Source organism: Caloenas nicobarica, chromosome 5, assembly GCF_036013445.1.
Source record: "Caloenas nicobarica isolate bCalNic1 chromosome 5, bCalNic1.hap1, whole genome shotgun sequence".
NCBI lineage: Eukaryota > Metazoa > Chordata > Aves > Columbiformes > Columbidae > Caloenas > Caloenas nicobarica.
In genome coordinates, this window is record NC_088249.1 from 39787066 (window position 1) to 39808946 (window position 21881).

At 40.7% G+C, this 21881-nt stretch overlaps 1 protein-coding gene across 1 annotated transcript in view; it reads left to right on the plus strand.

Annotated features, from left to right (window-relative positions):
• Positions 1–221: 221 nt before the first annotated feature.
• SPTBN5 (spectrin beta, non-erythrocytic 5) overlaps positions 222–21881 on the plus strand; it is a 98602-nt gene continuing 76942 nt past the window's right edge. The window contains exons 1-17 of the mRNA XM_065635520.1: positions 222–332; positions 2805–2972; positions 4518–4634; positions 5395–5552; positions 6309–6537; positions 9398–10029; positions 11010–11148; positions 12516–12748; positions 13204–13357; positions 14235–14435; positions 15370–15576; positions 16748–16924; positions 17651–17803; positions 18344–18474; positions 19680–19931; positions 20608–20895; positions 21544–21790. Coding sequence (XP_065491592.1) covers positions 222–332; positions 2805–2972; positions 4518–4634; positions 5395–5552; positions 6309–6537; positions 9398–10029; positions 11010–11148; positions 12516–12748; positions 13204–13357; positions 14235–14435; positions 15370–15576; positions 16748–16924; positions 17651–17803; positions 18344–18474; positions 19680–19931; positions 20608–20895; positions 21544–21790 — 3597 coding nt within the window. The remainder of the gene's footprint in view (positions 333–2804; positions 2973–4517; positions 4635–5394; positions 5553–6308; positions 6538–9397; positions 10030–11009; positions 11149–12515; positions 12749–13203; positions 13358–14234; positions 14436–15369; positions 15577–16747; positions 16925–17650; positions 17804–18343; positions 18475–19679; positions 19932–20607; positions 20896–21543; positions 21791–21881) is intronic.

Here is a 21881-nt window from a genome sequence, read left to right on the forward strand (position 1 = left end):
GGGAGAACTCAAATAAGTTTAAAATAAGGTTGAGTGAAATTGAAGTGCAAAGTACAAACTAAAGGAAATTAAGGTATTATACTGGGCGTGGTATCGAATCTTGTATCCATTGGGGCTGGGTTCCCTGCATACACTGGGCATGTTATTGTTTTTTAGAGGTGACCAGGCAGATCTCTTAAGCACTGAGCACCTCACTGGATATTCTGACTCCCTAGGTGACCATGGGTACCGAATATGAAAAAGATCATATCAAAAAGCTGCAGGAGCAGCGTATGTCCATGCAAAAGAAAACCTTCACCAACTGGATGAACAATGTCTTCTTCAGGAATAATGTAGGTAGCTCCTTCAATTTGGGGATTTTTTTAATGTGTTTTATTTTATTTATTTCACCCACTGTATTCTTTCTTATTTTATGTTATTTTTCACATATTTTTCCAGAGCGTTGTCATTACACATGTGCAAGCAAGGAAGGCTTTGACTAACCAGAGTGCTCTAGCCTGTGTCTTTTATCTCACATCCATGTTACCAGTCTTCCCTGCAATCAGGGTTCACTTTTGTAGGCTATGTAACCCTTTTATATTGTGATGTCCACTGTATCTTGGTGATCATCTCAGAGGAAGATCTTTATTTGCTTTTATTTTTCCTATAAGTAAAGTATCTGCAAAAGCCTGGATTTCCCCAAACAATGCTCAATGCTTAATTGCCTGGCCAAAATTTAAGACCTTCTGCTTTGCCTGATCGGTCCAGTTTGAGCTTCTGCTCAACGGCTCTGAAAATCTGTCTTAATTCTAGCAATTGCAGATGTACTACCATGCAAGTACAGACCAGTTTGTTTTCAGAAAGTCTCAGACTTCCAAAAAGCTTCAGAGCTGATGTATAGTTGATTTGTGTGTCCAAGGTAGCTACAACATATTCCAAAAGTCTCCAGACTTCCTGTAGATAAACTAATTTCAGGGACAAATGATGTACCCGTATCACTGTAGGCAATTACACCATTCAAAACCAATTCCCTTTTCTAGAGTCTGTAGTTGATATTACTGAAAATGGACTGTGATGGCACCAAGCAGGACCAAGCCTCTTGGTTCCATTCTAGTTCATCACTATTATATGATATTTCACTACTAGATGCATTTTTTTCAGTGTAATGTTTTAAGTTGGTGATTGGTACAAAGGCAGCCCCACAGCACAACAAACCTTTAAATTTGCAGAAAGTTAGGTTTTTATGTTGTATGAAATTGTCTGTTTAGCTACAGATCGATATATATATTTTCTCATTTTAAAAACAGCTTCAAGTTCAAAGATTGAAATGTCATTTCTAGCTTCCTGAACAGTACTGATTTATGTATCATAAAAGCATGGGGAAAAACCCTGCAAGAGCTTTCCAAACCATATATGGTAAGAAACAGTGCAGAGACTGACAGCTTATCTAGGTCTTCTCAGCAATGTAGTCTCAGCTTTTCAACACACACTTTAATGTGATTGGATCATACTACAGACACTGCAGTATTCTTAGTTGCACTGCTGATTACTTCAAGTCTAGCACTAAGGATGCTATTGGATTGAATTTGTTAAGCAATCTGTGATTGGTATCTTTACGAGAAGAATGATGCAACAAAGCTATTAAAATTATTGCTGGGTGAGGCATAAACTAGATATATGAAGCCTGTCTCTTTACATATTTAAATGCAACTATTCTTCATTTATAGAAGTGTCACAGAATATAACAGCTTTAACTTATTTATGGTAATATACCATAGGCAGAATTTTAAGTTTATTTAATATGCACAAAGAAATAAAGTTGGCAACTAAACAGGGAGTTTTTTATGGAGATAATCAGTCAGAGAAAGTTGTAAATTCTTGTTCCACACACAGTACAGACTTAAAGTCTCTCTGAGTTGCTTTTACACTTTCAGTGTTTTCTTCTTTCTCTGAAGAAAATATCTGTTAAACTGATTAATAATCAGTCAGGAATGAAAAATTGCATGTCGGTTACTTGTGCTTTTTTTTCCTCTACATGTAACTATTGTCTGAATTAAAACCTACTACTTCAGATTTTTTTTTTTTTCCTGAAAACAAAAGATTATTTACTGTGATTTCAGAATCACAGTAATTTATTGTTGAGTGTGCGATACGGTTTTAATGTCACTTCTGTCTGGCTAGTGGCATAAGGCCAAAAGGAAACGCCCAAGGCAAGTTCTTGTTAGGTCGGAGTACACACTATGTCATGTTGTATCACCTAAGCAATGGGTGACCTCACTACTGGCAGCAATAAAATATGTTTTTGTAAAAGATCTTAATCTTGTGAGACTCTGGCTAAAAATATGGAGACTTTGGGTGGTACTGCGGGTCTAAGCAGAATGTAACAGACTTTTAAAAACGAGTAATTGAATAGGATTATCAGCTCAATTTTTAGATGAAATAAGTTGCTTAGAATAAAAAGTCGAAAAGATTAATTTTAATTTAAATAAAAAATGTCAGCACTTACAAAATGTTTGATTTTGAAAATGCTGAGGTTTTTACTATATTTTTCAAAATCTGCTTTTTTCTTTATTTGCTCAGTTGTGATTTTTTTTTCTTTTCTTTTCTTTTTTTTTTTTCCCCCAGCCTACTTTCATAAATAATGTCAATTCTTCTGCAAATCCATTTTTGGTGAATTAAGGTTCATCGCTTTTCACATACATGCACTGTCACACAGAAGACTCAATGAAACAGCAAGAATGTGTTGCTTCTTTAGTATTAGAAGTAGAGGGTTCTGTGGGACAGATGTTCAGCCAGAGTCTGTATTTTCTGACTGGTCTTCACAGGTACAGATTGAGATACAAGATATTTACACAGACTTGAAGGATGGCATCTCTCTTATGCAACTCCTGGAGCTGCTCTCTGGAGAGGCTTTGCCCAAACCGAACCGGGGAAAGATGAGAGTGCATTTTCTAGAGAACAACAGCAAAGCCATCACATTTCTGAAATCCAAGGTAAGATAATGATATTAGAGATCACAATAGCTTGTGTAAGATACTTACCAATTGTAGTATTATGTTCATTATGATTTGCCCTGTAATACACAATAAGATAGTCTTTGAAGACAGGCCAGGGGTTTTATTAAAAGCAAAAAAATATATCAGATTTGAATTTCTTTGTCACTTGAGTAACATGATTTATAAACAGCAATGTCCCCCCAAAATGAGTCACACCCAGATGAAAATGTACTGCATTTCTATATCTTTCCAGAAGTTATGTTTTCCCAGGTGTTGGGGGACAGCAAACATCATTAGGCAAAGGTGAAGCTACCTGGTATAAAAATGGAGATTTTAGAGCACTCATTCTAACAGTTTCAGCAAGTCATTTCAGTGGTTTTATTAGTTGTGTATCCTCATTTCATCTACAAGTTAGTATGTAATTTTTTTTCTTTTCCAAGCAAACAATTTATTGTAGACCTCTCTGGAAAATCATCACACAAAACTCTGCTATTAATTCCAGAGGAGCAGGGGGGTTTCACAGCAGGAGATGTGGGAAAGTATATAATGCCTGGATTTTTGCTAATTACAAAACAGATGCATTATAGCACAGGGCTCCAGCTGACACATGCCTGCTGAGGGCACACACTGTGTAAGGCCCAGTGGTATGTGCACACCCAGACTCTGCCAACTGGACCAGCCAACCATCACTTGCCACATGACTCCAGCCTCCAGGGAGGGGATCGTGCAGATAGCAGGAGCCAGTATAGCACGCTCAGACTTCTTGATGACATATCACCTTGTTGGCATGAACTACAACCCTGCTTGCTGCCCACGTAATAGTGGAGAAGGCAGCCATGGCTTGTTTAGCAGGGGGTTTGTGCTGTTTGGTGACTCCAAGAACTATATACTGATGAACTAGCTGGAGTCCAGGCAGAGGAGATGGTCTCTGAGTTTGCCCTGCCATCATTCCTTTGGAGGAAAGGAGCACTGAATTGTGTTTCTTTCCTGTCCTTAAACACCAGCTTTCAAGGCCTTTGTAGAAAGTTTAAATCCTTGAGACCACTGCCCCTTTGCCAGGCTTTTGCTGAAACTCATCCTTGGTGCACACGTGAGCTCGAGTATGAACACGGAATTATAGAATCATTTTGGTTGGAAGAGAACCTCAAGATCATCAAGTCCAACCATTAACTTAATACTGGCACTAAACTATGTCCCTAAGAACCTCGTCTATGTGTCTTTTAAACACCTCCAGGGATGGTGACTCCACCACTTCCCTGGGCAGCCTGTTCCAGTGCCCGACAACCCTTTCCATGAAGAATTTTTTCCTAATATCCAATCTAAACCTCCCCTGGCACAATTAGAGGCCATTTCCTCTCATCCTATCACTTGCTAACATGGGAGCTCGCGGTTATACATACAAATGCAGACATCACATTAAACCTGTTTCCTTAAGAAAATAGCCAGAACACCCTCCTCAATAACAGCTTGTTACACAGATATCTCCTTCAGAGAGCTGGACATGTGTACTTTTATGCTGAATGGGTATTCATTTATTAGCAGGTACAAGTAAAAGTGATTGGTCCTGAGAATATCGTAGATGGTGACAGAACCTTAATCCTGGGACTTATTTGGATCATTATACTTCGATTTCAGATTTCATCTATCAAACTTGATAAGGTAAAACAGTGTCTCTGTCTTTTTGCCTGATTAGAGTATTTCAGAGACTTTGTAGAGTTTCAGGCCAGCAAGGACCATTTCAGCCGGCAATTTCTAAAAGCAATTGAATCCATTTTATAGTTTCTCAAAGAGACAGAAAACAGTAACTTGTAGATAGGTAGGATATTCATGTTCTTCACGGTCTTCCACAAACATTTTACTGGCTTTTGACTCCAGAAAGAATTTCTCTGATGACAGTTCTCTCTAGATTTGGACTGCATGCTGCTCCTTTGCTCTTTCTCTGAAGAAAAGTATTACTTTCAAAATTATTTAACATGTACTCTAAATAGATGAAAGATAAGATCCTGTGAAGGTATTATGGAATCAATTGATAATTTCTAACATTAGACCTGGATACATTATATTTTTTTTCTGAGTTCTAGTTCATAGCTAAGGAAGCAAAAAACCTGAGTCATGCTTTTCACTTTATTTCTATAAACCTTGCGGAAGAGAAACACTTAAAAACTTTCTAACACCTGCATTTCATGTTATAATTTCTGAGTTCATTCAATTCAGTTTTACTTCAATATAAAACTTCTACTTTCATGTTAAATTATTCTACCTTCATGGCAAATACAGTCTGCAAGTCATGATTTTGAGGGGATTTTTGAACAGGGCAGAAGTAACGCAAAATGATCTTTGGGAACATAAGCATAAACCCACTGATGCTGCTTGCATATAATGTTCACACTGATTTTTCTTTTCCCTGCTCTCTTTGCAGGAAGAATTTGGAGGCAGAGCTGATGTCCTATTTGCCAATGAAGCCTTACTACTCTGGTGTCAGCATAAAACTGCCAGCTATTCCAACGTGAATGTGAAGGACTTCTCCAAAAGCTGGACTGATGGACTGGCCTTCAATGCACTCATACATGCTCACAGGTAATATCTGATGGATCAGTTCAGGAGGAGTTCTAGCTCCAGCACAAGTTACTCCAGGGTCTGAATTACAAGTATTTGTCAAGAAACTGTTGCATTCTCTCTTTGCCCCTTTTCACTGGAGACTCTCCTTTCTTAAATGGATATTCTTTCTCTGAGGAAGGAAGAACCAAAAGCTCCTGTTTGGTAGGTCCTTTGTTGGACATAAAATTGAATTTCCAAGGGAACACCACACATCTGAACAAAACAGCCCAAGGCAGGAGAGAGAAACCACCTGGGAGAACCTAGAACATTTCTCCTATTAACAGTTCTGCTATATTTTCTGGCAGGAAACCACGGTAGGATCCTGTAACTTCCCCAGCTGGGAGTCACCTCCCTTCTCAGAATTGCCTCTCTAGCGGGCTTTGGTTTTCACAGCTTCACAGAATGGCTGGTGTTGAAAGGGACCTCTTTCTTGAACCGGGGATCTCACAACTAGGCACAGTACTCCAGATGTGGCCTCACTCATCAGTGAAGAGGACAAATTAGTGAAGGGTAGAGATTTGCTGGGAGTGGTACTTCATTTTCATAAGGAACAATTATCTCCCTGTTACATACTTAAGGAGTGATGCTCCTGAATGAAGCTCAGAGTCAGACAGAGTAATTTCAGTGTTAATGTCACATTCCATAGCCTAATAAACAGTTTATGGTTTATAATCTGAAATAACTTACGACAAACATAAATCTTCCCATCCACGCCCTGTTCTTCTCCTTGTCCAGGCCTGATCTTATCCACTATAGCTCACTGCGGCAGGACCAGCCCATCAAAAACCTGAACAATGCCTTTGATGTTGCTGAAAAAGAGCTAGGAATCAGCAAACTGCTTGATGCTGAGGATGTGGCAGTACCCTACCCAGATGAGAGATCCATCATGACTTATGTGTCACTCTATTACCACTACTTCTCCAGACTGAAACAAGGCCAGACAATACAAAAGCGGCTTAACAAAGTGAGTGCATTGCTTTCTTCAGAAGTCAAAAGTTCAATACCTACAACTGAATTAATGTTGGGAATGTTTTTCTTTGTTTGGTTTTTGGGGGGCTTTTTTGGTGAAAGTTGAACTTCAGGATCATTTGAACTGAATCAAATGGTACAGCCATTTGAAAGACCTTTTATCGTCACTTGAATCTTGAAAAGTGTTTGTAGACTCTCTGAGCTCTAAAGGGAATTGAATTTGTCTCACTGAAAATGAATCCCTTTTTGACTTCACAGTTTCTGTTTGCAAACTGATGTGACTCCAAGGCAGCTTGAGGCATACAGATCTCATTAATCTTGGGAAGATTACTCCTAGGCAAAAGAGGACCTAGTCAGCAATTTTCTGATTTAATAAGAAAGGTGATCCCTTATTCTATAAGACTACTTCGGATTTTTATTTCCTATGAAAATTCTTATCCTTTCTAACTCCTTAGTCTGGTATAAAATGAAAAAAAACCAAAACCAAAACAAACCCAAAACCAACCAAACAAAAAAACCACAACGTCAAAAATACAGACCAAAAAAACCCACAAAACACAAAGCTATTTTTTTTTTTCAGTTCCCACATTTTGTCTCACATATGACCAGGAGTTATATTAAGAACTATTTGCAACCTGCTGGAAAACTGGAGGAATTTTGTGGTTGTTCCGCTGAAGACCACTTTCCTTAGAGAGAATTTCATTTCTACATTCAGAATATTCTGGTTTTGTCAAAAATACAAACCAAACAGCCTGCAGAAAGCCTGCACATCCAGGATGGGTCCAACATGAACATCTGGACTCTGAGAACTGCCTATACAGTTGAGAGGGGGAATATATTGCTTAATGGGAGACACAAGAATCCAAACTAAGACTTCCCTGGTGGCAACAAGGTGAAAAGCTTTTGCAAAGCAGGCTTTGCTCAGCTACCAAAGTGGTCTGGGACCAGAACAAGATGATCCCAAAACATGTATCAGTAACAGTGGTGTTCTTTGAAGAGAAATGTTAGCCAATAGCAGGACTTGGAGTGCGGTCAAAGATTGGCCATCAGTGAGGAGAGTGGGCAGTAGGATTTGACTGGTCTACACATGAATCTCTGGATTTTGGCCAGGAGACTTTTTTTTCTTCTGATAAACCTGAAATAGTCCTTGAATCACCATGCATGTATTAGAGGAACTATAGGGATCAAATAGGCCATAACTATTGTATTATGAAAACAAACAAACAAACAAGCCCCTCCCCCCCCCCAAAAAAGAAGACAAAACAGAAAGAGTATTTCTTACTCTGTCCTTTTTTCAGTTCATGTTGTGCTTAACTTTTTTTTTTCCTGTTTTGTATAGGTATATTTATTCTTTCTTTTCTCTCTCTACACTTACCTGCTTCTTTTTCTCTCTCCGCCTCCCTCCCTATTTTTAGCCTGACTGTAATGTTGCAATCCTGTCCTCCTGCATATCTGACACACACATTCAGAAGGAGAATGAAACAGATGTTAATCTCTTCATGTCCTTAGTCCCCTCAAATAGGCAGCTCTGAATTTACTAATAGGATTGAGGAGGGAAGCCTGAATATGCCAAGGAAGCCTTTGAATTCAGACTAAGTGTGTGACCAGGGTGGCAGATAGAATCAGCTCGGGGAGGTCAATCTCCTTGCCCTCTCCCATGTGAGGTGACCATGCATTTGCTAGGATCTTTCAGCGAGAACTGGGTACGATGGCAGAAAATACAGAAGGGAGCCCTGATGTCACGGGCTGCTTTTCCTGCACTAAAGGTTGGTGCTGTTTTACTCCTCTTCCAACACGGTGGCACTTATTCATTGCCAAGTGCGCTTTCTGGTAGGTAAAAGCAGATTACCACTTGCAGGGACTGGGGCTTTGCTCAGTGCCACCTCCCTCACTAATCTGCCTGGCTGGAGCAAGCGGGCTCAGGGGAATGACAGAGGCTGAACATTGTTCAGCATTAAACCTGACACCTGCAGGAGGGCTACTAAGTTAGGGTGAGGAAAAAAAGTGTAATGTAAAGTAAAAGGACAAAGATGGAAAAAAATGTAAAATGGAAAGAGTGATTTCATTCTAACACTTTGAATTTAATTATGGATCTCATTCTAAATGTTTGCTCCAGTGTTTACCTGAACTTGAAATAAAGGCAAGTCAGACCAGAAATGAAACAGATAAATCTCCTGGACTTGGAAAATTAGTATTGAATCAGAGTTAACATCCTTACCAAACCCCTGCTTGGCTATGAGACATTCTCTAAAAATTTATCTAAGGAAAAACAGTTTCAACAGAAGAGATTGAGAAGGGGCTCTTTGACCACCAGTCTGCTGTGGGCATGTGAGAGAACCACGATCTTGTCAGCTGGTCTCTTACAGCCTAAGGATGGTGAAGCTGAGAGGGTGTGTAATTGCATATTAAATGAGGTTGACTTGTTTTGGTTTTAGGAATGAGACTGGAAAAAAAAAATCTGTGTTTTTTTCATTGTGAAACAAAAAATCTGAACCCTCAGTTTGGGATTCTTGCTTTCTAGTCAGCCCACACAGGAACTGCTGACAGTCTCCATGTGCATGCTGTTTATTCCAAAATTAACCTTTTCTTATTGAAATGAGACATTAAATAAAATTTATTTATCTGTGTTTTATTGAAGGTTATTCTAGGATTTCGCCTGGCCTCCGTTGTGACGGCTACTACCACATTAATATAAAAATGTGATGACTGTGGCAACCTGCTTGTTAAATACTATTTTGTGACACATATTCAACTATTTGAATCCTAAGCTTGGTTTATGAAGATGTTGTTTGCTGTTCACCCACTTTGCTTCATTCTGCTTCTTATGTGGCTTGTAACTTCATATTCCATCACAGATCGTGTTCTTCCTGAAGGAGATAGATGATTTGAAGCTCCTATATGAGCAGATGGTCTCTGACCTCCTGAAATGGATTAAACAGAAGGTGATGGAACTAGATGACCGTCATTTCCCCAATAATCTTCAGGAAATGTGGCTGCTCATGGCCAACTTCAAGACTTTCCGCACTGTGGAGAAACCCCCCAAATATCAAGAGAAGGGCATGATTGAAGCTCATCTCTTCAACATCAGGACCAAGCAGAGAGCCAACAACCAACGGCCATACTTGCCCCCAGAGGGGAGGACACTGCAGGATGTGGAAAAGCAGTGGATAATCCTGGAAAAGTCGGAGCACAATCGGGGGAAAGCCCTGCAGAAGGAGATGCTGAGGCTAGAAAGGCTGGAACAGCTAGCTCAGAGGTTCCTGAAGAAGGCAGCCCTGCGTGAGTCCTACTTGGAAGACATGAGGAAAGTGATTGGGAAGCAGGACTTCTGGCCAGAGAGCGCAGACAGGATGGAGGCTGCCAGTAAGAAGCTGGAAGCCATTGTGGCAGATGTACTGCCCAGGAAGGAACGCTTCACAGCTTTGGATGAAATGGCCACAGTCATCAGACAGGAGAACTATCATGGCAAAGATCAAATCGTGAAGAAGTGAGTGCCGTTGTGATACTGTATAGTGGTGGAGGTCAAAATTAGCTGAAATTCCGTGGTGTGGTGGAAGAAAATGTGTTGTAGCTATGAATTGCAGCTCTACTCATGTGTAGAACTGGCAGGAATTTCTTCTACGTATGAACAGTTTCAGCAGATAAGACAAATTCTTCATCTTCTTTACAATTTTCTTTTTTTTTCTTGAATGATCAAAGACCCAGACTGTTTTCTGCTGAAAAAATATTTTCATTGTATATGAAAATACTTGTTCTACAAAAAATCCTATCTTCTATCAGAAATGCTTAGAGGGACAATTTTTTTTTTTTTTCCAAAATCAACACCTTTTCAGTGTGTAGTCTAGGGAGACAGAGATTAGTAAAGACACATAGTCTTCTCAGATTGACTCCAGTTTGAGGCAAATCTTCAGAAATTATTACTTCTCTGATTATCAATATAGCTTGACTTGTGAATGGCTAAGAATGCCATACAAATAACTTTTCTTGTGGTATTTCAACGCTTTTCTAAGTTCAGACAAAACCAGAAACCTGTGGGAAAACTAAGAAAAACAGTTATAAAAGAGTAAACCAAAATCTTTGTGAAATCAGATTGTGACTCCTGATAGGGTTTAGATTAATTTTTTACTTTAAGTAGCCACTTAAAGACCACTTCTTTTTTCCAAGCTTTTCCATTGTATCAGAAGAAAGCAATGTGGGATGTCAGGTGTGAGGATCCATGAAAAACAATGTCTAAACTTAAAAAGTCAATGACAGTTGATGTGCTAGTCAAAATTCCTCCCTGTGATCACACTAATTGGATAATAACATTGCTTTGACCTGTTTTGTAATTGTGGCCTGTCCTCTTTTACTAGTGGTAAGAGTTGCATGTGTTCATTTAGCTCCTCTAAAGCTGCAAGCACTGAAAATCTCCCAGTGCTCCCCAAAGTCTTTGGTCCAAATTGGTAATTTCTTTCCCTTCCTTTGTAGGCAAACCAGCATTTCGAAGCAATGGCGGGATCTTCTGGATCAGCTGCAGAGACGACAACATTCCCTGGGTACAATGCAGGAAATTCTGGGCCTCCTGAGGGACATTGATGCCATTACAGAGGAGCTGAAAGAGCTGCAGGTACTGAGCCCTCTCCACAGGCACACAGCTTGCACTGCCTAAAAACCCACCATGTTCCAGGAACTGCTTGGTGCCAACAGAAGATAAGTCTATCAGCTATAGAAAAAAATACACTGTTTTTACTTAGATGCCTAAGCGTGCATTGCAGGTAACTAGATGAGAAAAAACTGGCTTTGCTACAGGGGCTCTCCCTAATCAGAAAGCCAGATACGGTGTTACAGGGAGTGCACTACAGGTTCAATTTATGTAGTAAAATAAAGACAAATATTCTCTCTGAATTTAGAAGTGTGAAAGCAAAAATGGAATAAAAGAGCCTCCTGTTCCCATGCCATATAATTCTTCTCAATTACCTTCTGGAAGTACCTCCAGGGACTATACAGGTGTGGACTAGCTTTTGCTTTCAGGTGTCTAAGCTTGTGAGAGAGAAAAGTTCCACTGTAAATGCACAGTGGTTGCTGTTAACAAGAATTCCCAGGTGTTACAATCGTGTCAGAGCGCAGGTCTTCCCTCTGGTATAGGAAATAACTGGCTTCATATTGATTCTGTAATGGCAGAAAGTATATATACATCCTTTGGTCTTGCCTTGTCTTATTGAAAGACAGAAAAATCCTCATGACTACAGGCTGGCTTGTACCCAAGTTGAAAGAGTCAACAGGCTGTATCAAGTTATGAATTTCAAATTAAAGATAAGAGCTATCTGTAAGTTATGAATATTTCTGTCCTTGTGTTAGTCAGCAAAGAATGCCTAGTGGTAATAATGTGGTTGGAACCATGGTAGCCTGAGGATATGGGAAAAGATTGGTAAGGAGAGATATCCTACAAAATTGATACAATTAGATAGAGGACAGACTTCCAAGCACTTGGTACCTTCATCAAGCACCAATTAAATATTATGAAGTATTTATTTTCATTATTTAGACAGCAAAGGCAAGTTCCTCAAATAAAAAACTTTGCAGTCAAAACATATCATAAAACGGGATGTTGTAGAATTCTCAAAGTACCAACTGTGAATCAATCTGCCTACAGGTGGGTGTATAGCAACAGGCTGTTCCTTGAGCCCATGAATTCTAAGACCTTGAGTGCTTAATCAACAGAAATTACTTAGGTGTGAAAACAGATGCTTATTTGAAGAGACCATTACTTGCACTGAAGTAGATAGAAACTCTTGATTGTTTCCATTAGCTTGTGAAATAGAAACAGAAGTATGATTCTTCTGATTAGGCAGCTTTTTTACTTTGCCTACCTGACATAATTCTTTTATGTTTAGAAGTTCTGAGAGTCAACAAGAACCTTTAAACTGATTTCTTTGTACTGAGTCCTTGGATGCACTCTCTGCCAATGCCTTTTGTTTCTCACTTTGTTTGCAGGTGCTAGTGAATTCCCAGGACTGTGGGAAGCAGCTCCTGGAAGTAGTAGATTTGCTGCAGAAGCACAACTTGGTTGACTCGCAGATCTCTTCCTATGATGATAGATTGACACACATCACCCAGAGGACAGCCGAAATCAGCAAGGACAGCACAGTTAAACCAGAAGTGCTTTATGCAAAAGTTCAGATGCTTCGTCAGCTGTATCAGAACCTTATAGCTCTGAGCAAGTCACGGTAGGGCTGTGCTTATGGCTCTGTTCTTCCTGATTAGGGTGGTCAGTCACTTCCTTAATCAGAACACACAGCCTCCCAGTATTTGAAATTTTTAATTTCTCCATTCATGAAGGCATAACACAAGCAACTTGAGTACCTTGATTACAGCTGACTGCAAGAGATCGCTTGCTTGCAAAGCTAAAGAATAGCTTCATTTTCAGCATTTATTTTTACTTGCTTTATGTGAAGTCTCAATAGCACGTGGTTATCCCCTAATCTCCTAGAAGAAGAGGGAAATGTAATCTTGTTTCCTTTGTCTTCTTCCATGAATACATTAATCTGTGGCCAAAAAAGCAGTTACAGGCATTCAGATTTTGGATTTTCTAAATTCTTCTTTGATTATGCTACCATTGTCTCTATGGGATCCTAATTCTGACTGAGATATGTGTTTGGTTTTTTTTTTTTCTCCGTTTCAGAAAATCTCAGCTAGAAGAGGCTTTGAAGCTTTTTGAATTCTTCCGTGACTGCAAAGAGGAAGAATCGTGGATCTCTGAGAAATGGAAGCTAGCAAGAACAACAACATTAGGGAAAGATGTCAGTCAGATTACAGCCTCTATTCAGAAGCACAAGGTATCTTACTTTGCTAGAGGTGTCTTGTCTTTATATTATAGCAAGATTCTAGAACATACCCTTCACTTCAGTCAGTGCAACACTTACAAGAAAACTGTCAAACCACTCATCTCAAGTGTCATGACCACTATCTAGACTTTTTAGAAAATGTATATGCTTCCCCTCTTGGGGAAAAATGAAGGGTGGAGAAGGAATGCTGGACTAGAAGTGTGGCTTCTAATGAAGACACTGGGCTCGGTTTTAGCTCACTTTGGATGGGAGGGTAAAAAAGGTTGCTAGTTTTTGTTTTTTCCCACTCCCCTTTCCTGGCCAAGAGAGATGTGGGAAAAGAAAGAGATGGTGAAAAAGAGATGGATATCAGCAGGCAGGATGGATCACATTGTGTGATTTTACAAATCTGTTACCACTTTCCCTAAGAGCTTGCTATGGGCTAATATCAAAAGTCTAGCTATATGAGCTACTGCCTTCTTACAGCAAAGAATCATTGTAAACAAGTGAAGAGACTCGGGGATTTGAGAACTTGCATGACAAAACTGAAACAGGAGCCTCTTCTGTAATTTTAATATACATCTGTGTGTATCTGTTTGTGTATTTGTTGCTTCTGGAAGGCATAAGCTGAAGTGGTGAATGACAAACAAGTGTCTACTTCAGAGAAGACTACATAACAAACTTCACATCAAAGGCAAAAAGTAGGGACAGTAACTTGGGTGTGGGGAGCCAAGAGGCAATCATCTCAGGGCTCAGGGAGAAGTCATAGGCATGGGTAAAATGTAGGGCTCTTGGAAACATGTATTACAGTAGTGGAGAACAGGACTCTCTCTTCGCTCCAGCTGGTGGGCAGTGAGTTGTGCTCACAGGTCTCCTGTCCTTCTGCCAGGCTCTCGAAGCAGAGTGCAACTCCCACAGGGCCGTATGTGCAGATGTGATGAGGAGGGGCTGGGATCTGAGCCAGAAGAACCCGGCACGCCAGGTGGACATCCTGAGGCAGACAGACAACTTGCAGAAGTTGTGGCAGCAGCTCCAAGATGAGGTGGCGGATCGCAAAAGCCGCCTGCAGGCAGCCGCTCTCATCAAACAGGTACGTGTGGCTCTGTTGTGGTGTGTGGTATAGGGTACATGGAGGGGGTTCAGTTCTGCCCCACACCCCTGCATGCAGGGCAACAGCAGCAGGAAGCCTTCAGGTGTCAGTCTTCAAAAAGATCTCCAGCAGCTCAGTTTCATCCCCTCTGCAAGCCAGCTGGCAGGAGATTTGAATGGCTGGGAGATGCTCTCAATTAAAAACACTACTGGAAATACCTCATATAACACTGCTGATAAAGTCATTTATGAGGGTGGAATCTGGGTAGCTGTGTGACATTTTTCTATACAAAAAACCCCAAACCAACAACAAAACAAACATGTCATGAGTTCATGGATTGACCATGAACTTCTTGAAGCCTGCAAAACATTTGACCCTGCAATTCTGACCTACGCAGATCTTTTACACATACAAACATTCACAAATCTGCAGATAAAGAGCTCTTATAAAATCAGCATTCACGAATCATATAACAGTAGCACAAATGTTCTTATGATTGCCCTTTCCTACATTTTTGCTCAATCTGTTGTTCCCATGAGACACTTGAAACAAACTTTTTGTTTGTTGTTGGACTACTCCTTAGAACCTTTAGAAAATATATTTTGGAATTACATGGTTCCTTTTACTGCTGCCACTAAACACCATGAAGTTCTAGTTAGTAAGGAGTTTTTAAAGAGGTATAGAGGCAATCCTTGAATCTATTTAGTCACTGTGATGCTGTCAATTCTCTGTGATTGATGTGATCATGAAATACATCATGGATTTAGAGCTCTAGAGCTACCTTATTTGTAGATTTCACAATGCCTGCAAGTAACCTAACAGCTACAGACCTAATGTCATTTCTGCCTAATTCATGATTTTCAAAAGAGAAAGGAGTTGGGTATGATACTTCCAGGATGAAACCCAGTGTTTTCTTCTCCTGTGTTTCCTTCAGTACTTTGCTGATATCGATGAAGCAAATTCATGGTTGCGAGAAAGGCAGCCCCTTCTGGCCAGCAAGGACTACGGAAAAGATGAATCAAGTTCCGAAGCACTTTTGCATCGTCACTTGCGCCTGGAGAAGGAGATTGCAGCCTACTCCTCTGAGATGAGACGCCTGAAAGAGCAGGCTGAAATTGCAGCACAGCAAGCTCCAGCTGCAGTAAGTAAATGAGATGTTGTATCATATTTTCTTAAGGAACGTAAATGAAATGGTTTTTAATTATGTAAAATACTTTGATTTTGCCAGAGTAGAATATTCCAAATCACATAAACGAGAGCATTTTTTTTAATTCAGAAGAAACTTTGCATTAGAACAGAAGTAATTTTTTTAGATGACAAAGAAGTTCATTGGGCACTCACAGCCCACCTAGTTAGTGTTCTGTGAAATGCCAGAAATATGCTCATCTATATTCGTTCCCTCTACCCGTTCTCACAAATCCCTTCTCACACTTTATTTCCCTCAACAGTATTCATTTAAATCAGCTATAAAGAGCAGATGTTTAAATTTGTTTGTTTGTTTGTTTTTTGTTATCCTAATGTACTGGTGAACCATCTCACAGCTCCAGGAACTATCGTGGGATGGGTGTTGGGCACATGGCATGAAGATGCCCCTCTCTTTCACTGGCTAGAAAGGGAATTTTTGAATTGAGAACAGCCCATTTGATAACAAAAGTCATGGGAGATGAATTATACATTTCATAGCTTGCTTCTTTCAGACTTCTGTGATCACTCAATATTTAGTCAAATCAGCCTGAGAGCTATTAGCACAACTTTGGGTCTTTCTTTTACCTCATCATTTCAACATTATTTTTTATTAGAACAAAAATTGCTTTTTTTTTTGTTATTAAACATGAAAAAATGTATGACAACATGGTCTCAATATGCAAATATAAGCATTTCTTCAGTAGGGCACTTGCGGGCTTTGAAACTGCAGCTACTGTTCAGGTACTAAAACATCACCACAAAAAGAACTGTGAGCATAGTAGATTCCTTGGTTTGTTGGCAATTTTTAAAGTTAAAAACCAACCAAACAAAAAAACCCATGCCTACAACCTTAATATGGGCACAAAATGAGAATTTTTAGTGAATAAATATATTGTAAAATGAGCTAAATAAAACTTCTTCGAACAAAACTAAAATGTTTTTTGGTTATTTGTTTCATTATTTCAGAATAAAACAAAGGAAGCAGATTCAAACAAATACTAGAAATTTTTTCTTTAAAAGATCATAATGTTGTGATTTGAACTAGCAAGTCCAGATTTTCCTTCTGTTAAATTTATATTCAAATTACAAATATTCATCCACTGGCTATGTTAAATTTTGCTGAACAGATGGTGAAGACAGAAGCCCCAAATGACTTAAATCAGAAGACAACTAAGCTGCCATTCAGTCGAACCTGGGCAACATCTGAAACCTCCAGTCCAGATGTTCATTTTCTTCCAGAGAACATCTGGAAGACCCAAGATGAAATAGATTCACTTTATGAAAATCTACAGAGCATGGCTGAGGTATAGTATCCCCTCCAATGCTTTGTGCTTCACAAAAATAGCTAAATCCAAAGCAGTGTAAGAGGAGGTCAAGTGCAGTGTTGACTTTTGCTTTTCAGTGTAATAATGTGCCTCAATCCCGTGACATCCTTTGGAACTTCAAGGCTTGAGATTATAATTGAAGTTTTATATCAAAACACATTTTATATTGGCAAACTTCCCATTTACCTTCTAGGTTTTTTTACTTTATGAAGAGTGGATTCTTTTGTGTATTTTTTTTTTCCCCTAATGTTTCTTGCTGCAGCTCCTAAATCTTTGGGCTGTTGTACCCAACACCAGGAAAAATAAACAACTATAATCCGCATTTCTGCATTCTCCATTTTTCTTTTTTTTCACTCCCACCTGCCACAATCCTAAAGACCAGCAAAAACATGTTGTATGGGACTTTTACATATTTCTGAGACTACTGAGGTGAATCTTCAGTCAGCAACAGCAAGCAGCACAGAGGCTTTGCTGCCTGTAGGGGACTAAGTATTCTCCAGCTGCTTCTCTTTGGCTTTTAAACCACTATTGCTCTGGGAATAAGTATTATGATCTTAAAGCTAACATGTTCTGTTCTCTTTCAGCAGTGTCTGACAAAATTACTAAGCTACCAGCTGTGTACTGTACTTTAAATGCAAGGATCTTTTTTTCTTCAAACAGCTAGGAGTTACTACGGCAACATCTAAGTCTTCATCTGTTTTACAGGACAGAAAAAAGGCTCTGGAGGAGATGATTGGATATTACCGCTTCTGTAGCTCTTGTGAAGCATTTCAGTCATGGATGAAAGATAAAGAGAATATTTTCCGGTCTCTTCAGCCTCAAGCAGACAATGTGGAGGTCATGCAGCAGAAATACCAGGTACTCTTTTCCCTGCTTACAGATGACACATCTATATCAGATTAACCTTGGGAGAATACATAGAGTTGGGAAATGAAATTCTGAGAGTCTTTTCATTCATTTCAACTTAAGGAGTCATGTAGATAAGAGATTTCTTTCATATAAACTATGCGAAGCTTATTGAAGCTGATGTAATTATGTCACTTTAACTTTTCCTGTGGATATGTTATCCTGTACAAATGTCATGGTACAAAAGGACTGGTTTTGTGGTTTATCTTATGCCACTTGAAGAAAAACGCCAGATGATGAAAAAACCCTGCAGTGGACTTGCATCCCAGTGGAGTGTGACATACATGCACGGGCATAGCATCCATACTGGGGAAGGTCAGGAGGGCTATAGGGGAACCACATACACAGGTGTGTATGGTGTCAGCAGACAGTGACATGGAGAAGCCAACTGTGAAAAGTGGGAGATGAGTGGATGTGACAGGTTATTGAGAATCATGTCCGTAGAAATGGAAATAACTCAAGTTCTGCATTCTTGTTTCTTTTCTGTTTTAGAGCTTTTTAATGGAACTGGCTGCAGGCAAAGGCCAGCTGGGAGATATTGAAAACTTAGCTATTAAATATGGAAAGACCAGTCCCAGCAAGTATTCTGAGGTCCAGATTTGGCTGAAAGAGATCAACAGAAGGTAACGGTGCTACTGATAAAACAGAGGCTTGTCCCATGGAGGGAATTGGAGAGCTGACCTTTCACGCCCGACTACACTGAGAGACTATTCATCTGATAGATTTTTAACTCCCAGAATTGGCCTGAGGGAAAGTTTTTGTGGTGTGGCTGAGGTTTGCTGTATTCAGGAGCAGCTGTCCCCACCAGACAGGGATCAGGGCAAAGGGGCAGAGGCTGCAGTCCCACTGCCCCAGCCCAGGGGCAGTGTAGGTGGCGGGGGGCCCATAGTCCCCACACCCAACTGGTCTATGGTGAGGGGGCAGGGCTGCAGCCCAGCTGGCTAGCCTGGTTTTGGTGTGAGGCTTCTGCCTGGCTGTCAGGGTGCAGCAAGGGCCGCTGCACCCTTTGGGATGGGGAGCCAGCAAAGGGAGAGGGGCCTTGGCAGGCAGGGCCAGTCCCGCAGGGAGGTGAGCAGCATGGGCCTGGGATGGCAGCCACGGCCAGAAGTGAGTCCCAGTCCTCAGAGCTGCCTGGCAGCAGCGGGAAGGAGACAGCCCACAGCTGCTCTGGCTCTAAGCTGGCCATGAGCCTAGCGCCCTGCCTTCAGGGCTTCTGGTGCTTCTAGGCCCCCAACACTGAGATATTTAAACTGCAGCAACTTGTGTGTGCATGCACGTATGAAAGCACAACATGAATTCACCCACAGGTGACAGCAGTGGATTCAGAGCAGTTCTGTATTGCACCGCAGCATCTGATTTTGTTATTTAAACATCAGGGTGAGGATGCCCCTCACAAATATTGAAAGGAACATCAAACCCTGTTGGACTTCACCAAGTATGTTTAGTACCTGCTGTGTACATACTCCTGGCACCATGCCAGCCCCCTGGGTATGTCTAGAAGCTGGATCTGAGAGGCACAGCCAGGTCCTGATTTTGACCACTGTTGTTTATTTGCATTGTATGCAGTGTGTTTTGGTTACCTGAGCAGAGTCCCCTTGCTTGGGATGGCACTGAGAAGGACTTTGAGGCTGTGGGGGAGGTGCAAGTGTTCACCCTCTCAGCCCACTTAAGTCCTGATGAAATCTTTATACAAGACCTTTTCTGAATAGATAAAGTATATAGCTTATGTATAACCAAGGTTATAAACTGAACCTGTTCACTAGGTGAAGGCAGGTTTTGGGGTGGTGGCTGAGGCTAGATGCAAGTAATCGGGTGATCTCTCTCCAAGGTGGGAACGCATGGAAATTCTGAAGGAGGAGAAAGGCTCCGAGCTGATTGGTGTGGCTGATGTGAGGACGTTTCTTCAGGACTGTCAGAGCATAGGAGTACTACTGCAAGACAAGATGGTCCAACTCAGGGATCTGGAACCAGGAAACTCACCTGCTGGGCTGGAATCAGACAAGCGCAAACTGTCCACAGTTGAGAGAGAGGTCCTGGTGATAGAGAGGAAAATTGAATACTTAAGGAGTGTTGCAAAATCGTAAGAAACCTGGTCTTTGTTTCCATATTCTTTGCTAGTTCTCTAAGATCATGTTGTAAATTATGGCTATCAAGAGAATGAGCAGCTTGTGAAGTTTCTCTTGAAATTTCTTTTTCTAGCAGCTTGAAGAACTGACTTGCCTGCTGGATTGAGATCATTTCTCTTGAGTATGGCTGGGTGATTGGTGAAGTGATTGGTTCTAGACTTCACTGCTGTAGGAGACTAAATACCACAGAATTGTTTGTGCCTTCAACAAGCTATGTCTACTAATGGGAGTTACTTCCACATTTTTTGAACTAGGTATCATTTAGGTCCTGAAAGAAGGTTGTCATGGGAAGCAAGGATGAAGGAAGAAAAATAGCAGAGAATTGTGCACAGGAGTTTGAATTTGAAATATGAATTTAAAGTTTTTTACTTCTTTAAGTTTTCTGTACATTCGCAATGGGATGAGTCATTGAACCACAACAATGTTACCAGAGTCTTTCACAGGGATGCACTTACTGCAATACACCATATTCACACCAATATTTCTTGCTAATGTAGAACATTTCTTGCCTTAGCTAACTTTCTTTTTAATGGAACTGTAAATATCCAAATCCATTCCTTTTAAAGAGTATTGGTTCAGGCTCTAAATGCCTGAAGTGTTCATCCAATTGAATTTTCATTCCTCTTGTAGGATTAAGGACACCAACCCTGCAGAGAGCAGGGCCATCACTGAGCAGGTGGAGAACATGGAGAGGCTTCTGGCAAAGCTCAAGCTGGAGACCCAAAAGAAGCGGGACATTCTGCAGCGGGCCCAAAATCAACAGTCCTTCCTGCAGGACAGCCGCAGGCTCCTGCTGTGGGCAGAAGGCATTCAGGAGAAACTGAGCAGTGAAGAAATGGGTGTGGACGTGACTACTGCAGAGCAATTGCTGAAGGAACATCAGGACCTGCTGAAAGAAATCAGGTCTCAGAAAGAAAGGTAGAGAGATTCTGTCATGGTGGGCAGAGTGGAGTGATATGGCAACAGCACTGTAAAGATGAAACATGTCTATTGTGTACATAAATTTTGTATGAAAGTGATACCAAGAGTTTATTCAAATGCTCTTGAAACTTAGTGTCAAAAATAGACTGTGGAACACAAAATCTGGTTAGCTTTTGCATACTTATCCTGACAGCTGATGGAGGGAGAAGGAGGATATGCGTGTCCAGAACAGTATTCCACAAGCTCCTGACACTCAGATAGTGCCATCTGCACTTTATTTCAGCTCCCCTAGTCCTTACCTTCTCAGGCCTTATGCTTCCAGTTGCCATCATCTTCAGTTCTCCTTCTGCACTGTTATGAAGTTCCAGATACTGAGCTGATATCCTGTCCCTTTCAATGGGAAAGCCAGCTTATACAGGCTTTCCATCCAAAGGGGAAATCTCACCTGCTGCCTCCAGCATGTATCCCTGAGCAAACAACCAGCTGCACTTTGTAGTGCACAACCATGAGTAGCGGGAAAAGAGTGAAAGGGAGGGAGGGAAGCTTAATGTCTAGGCACTGCTAAGAGAGCAAAGAGCTGTGATGAAAAATAATTCATATTCTCTCATGCAGTGAGGTCTCACTTTTCTTTTTGATTCTGGGAAGATTTGTGCAGCTGGAAGAGCTAGGGGGCAAAATAATCCATGAACAACCCAGTAACGGCAGGACTGCAGATGTGCACCAGACCATGGAGAGGCTTGCCAAGGAGAACAAAGAGCTGGAGAAAATGTGGGAACAGCGACAGAAAAAGCTGCAGGACGGCCTGGAATTGCAGAAGTTCAATAGGGAGGGAGACCGTATCAATGCAGCTCTGTCTGGCCATGAGGTCTTTCTCCGGGGTGATGACCTTGGGGTATGTCTAGAAGCTGATTTTGTTTCCTCTTACTTCATCTACCTGTCCAGGGAGTAGCAACAATTTTCTTAATTAGATCAGTTTCATCATT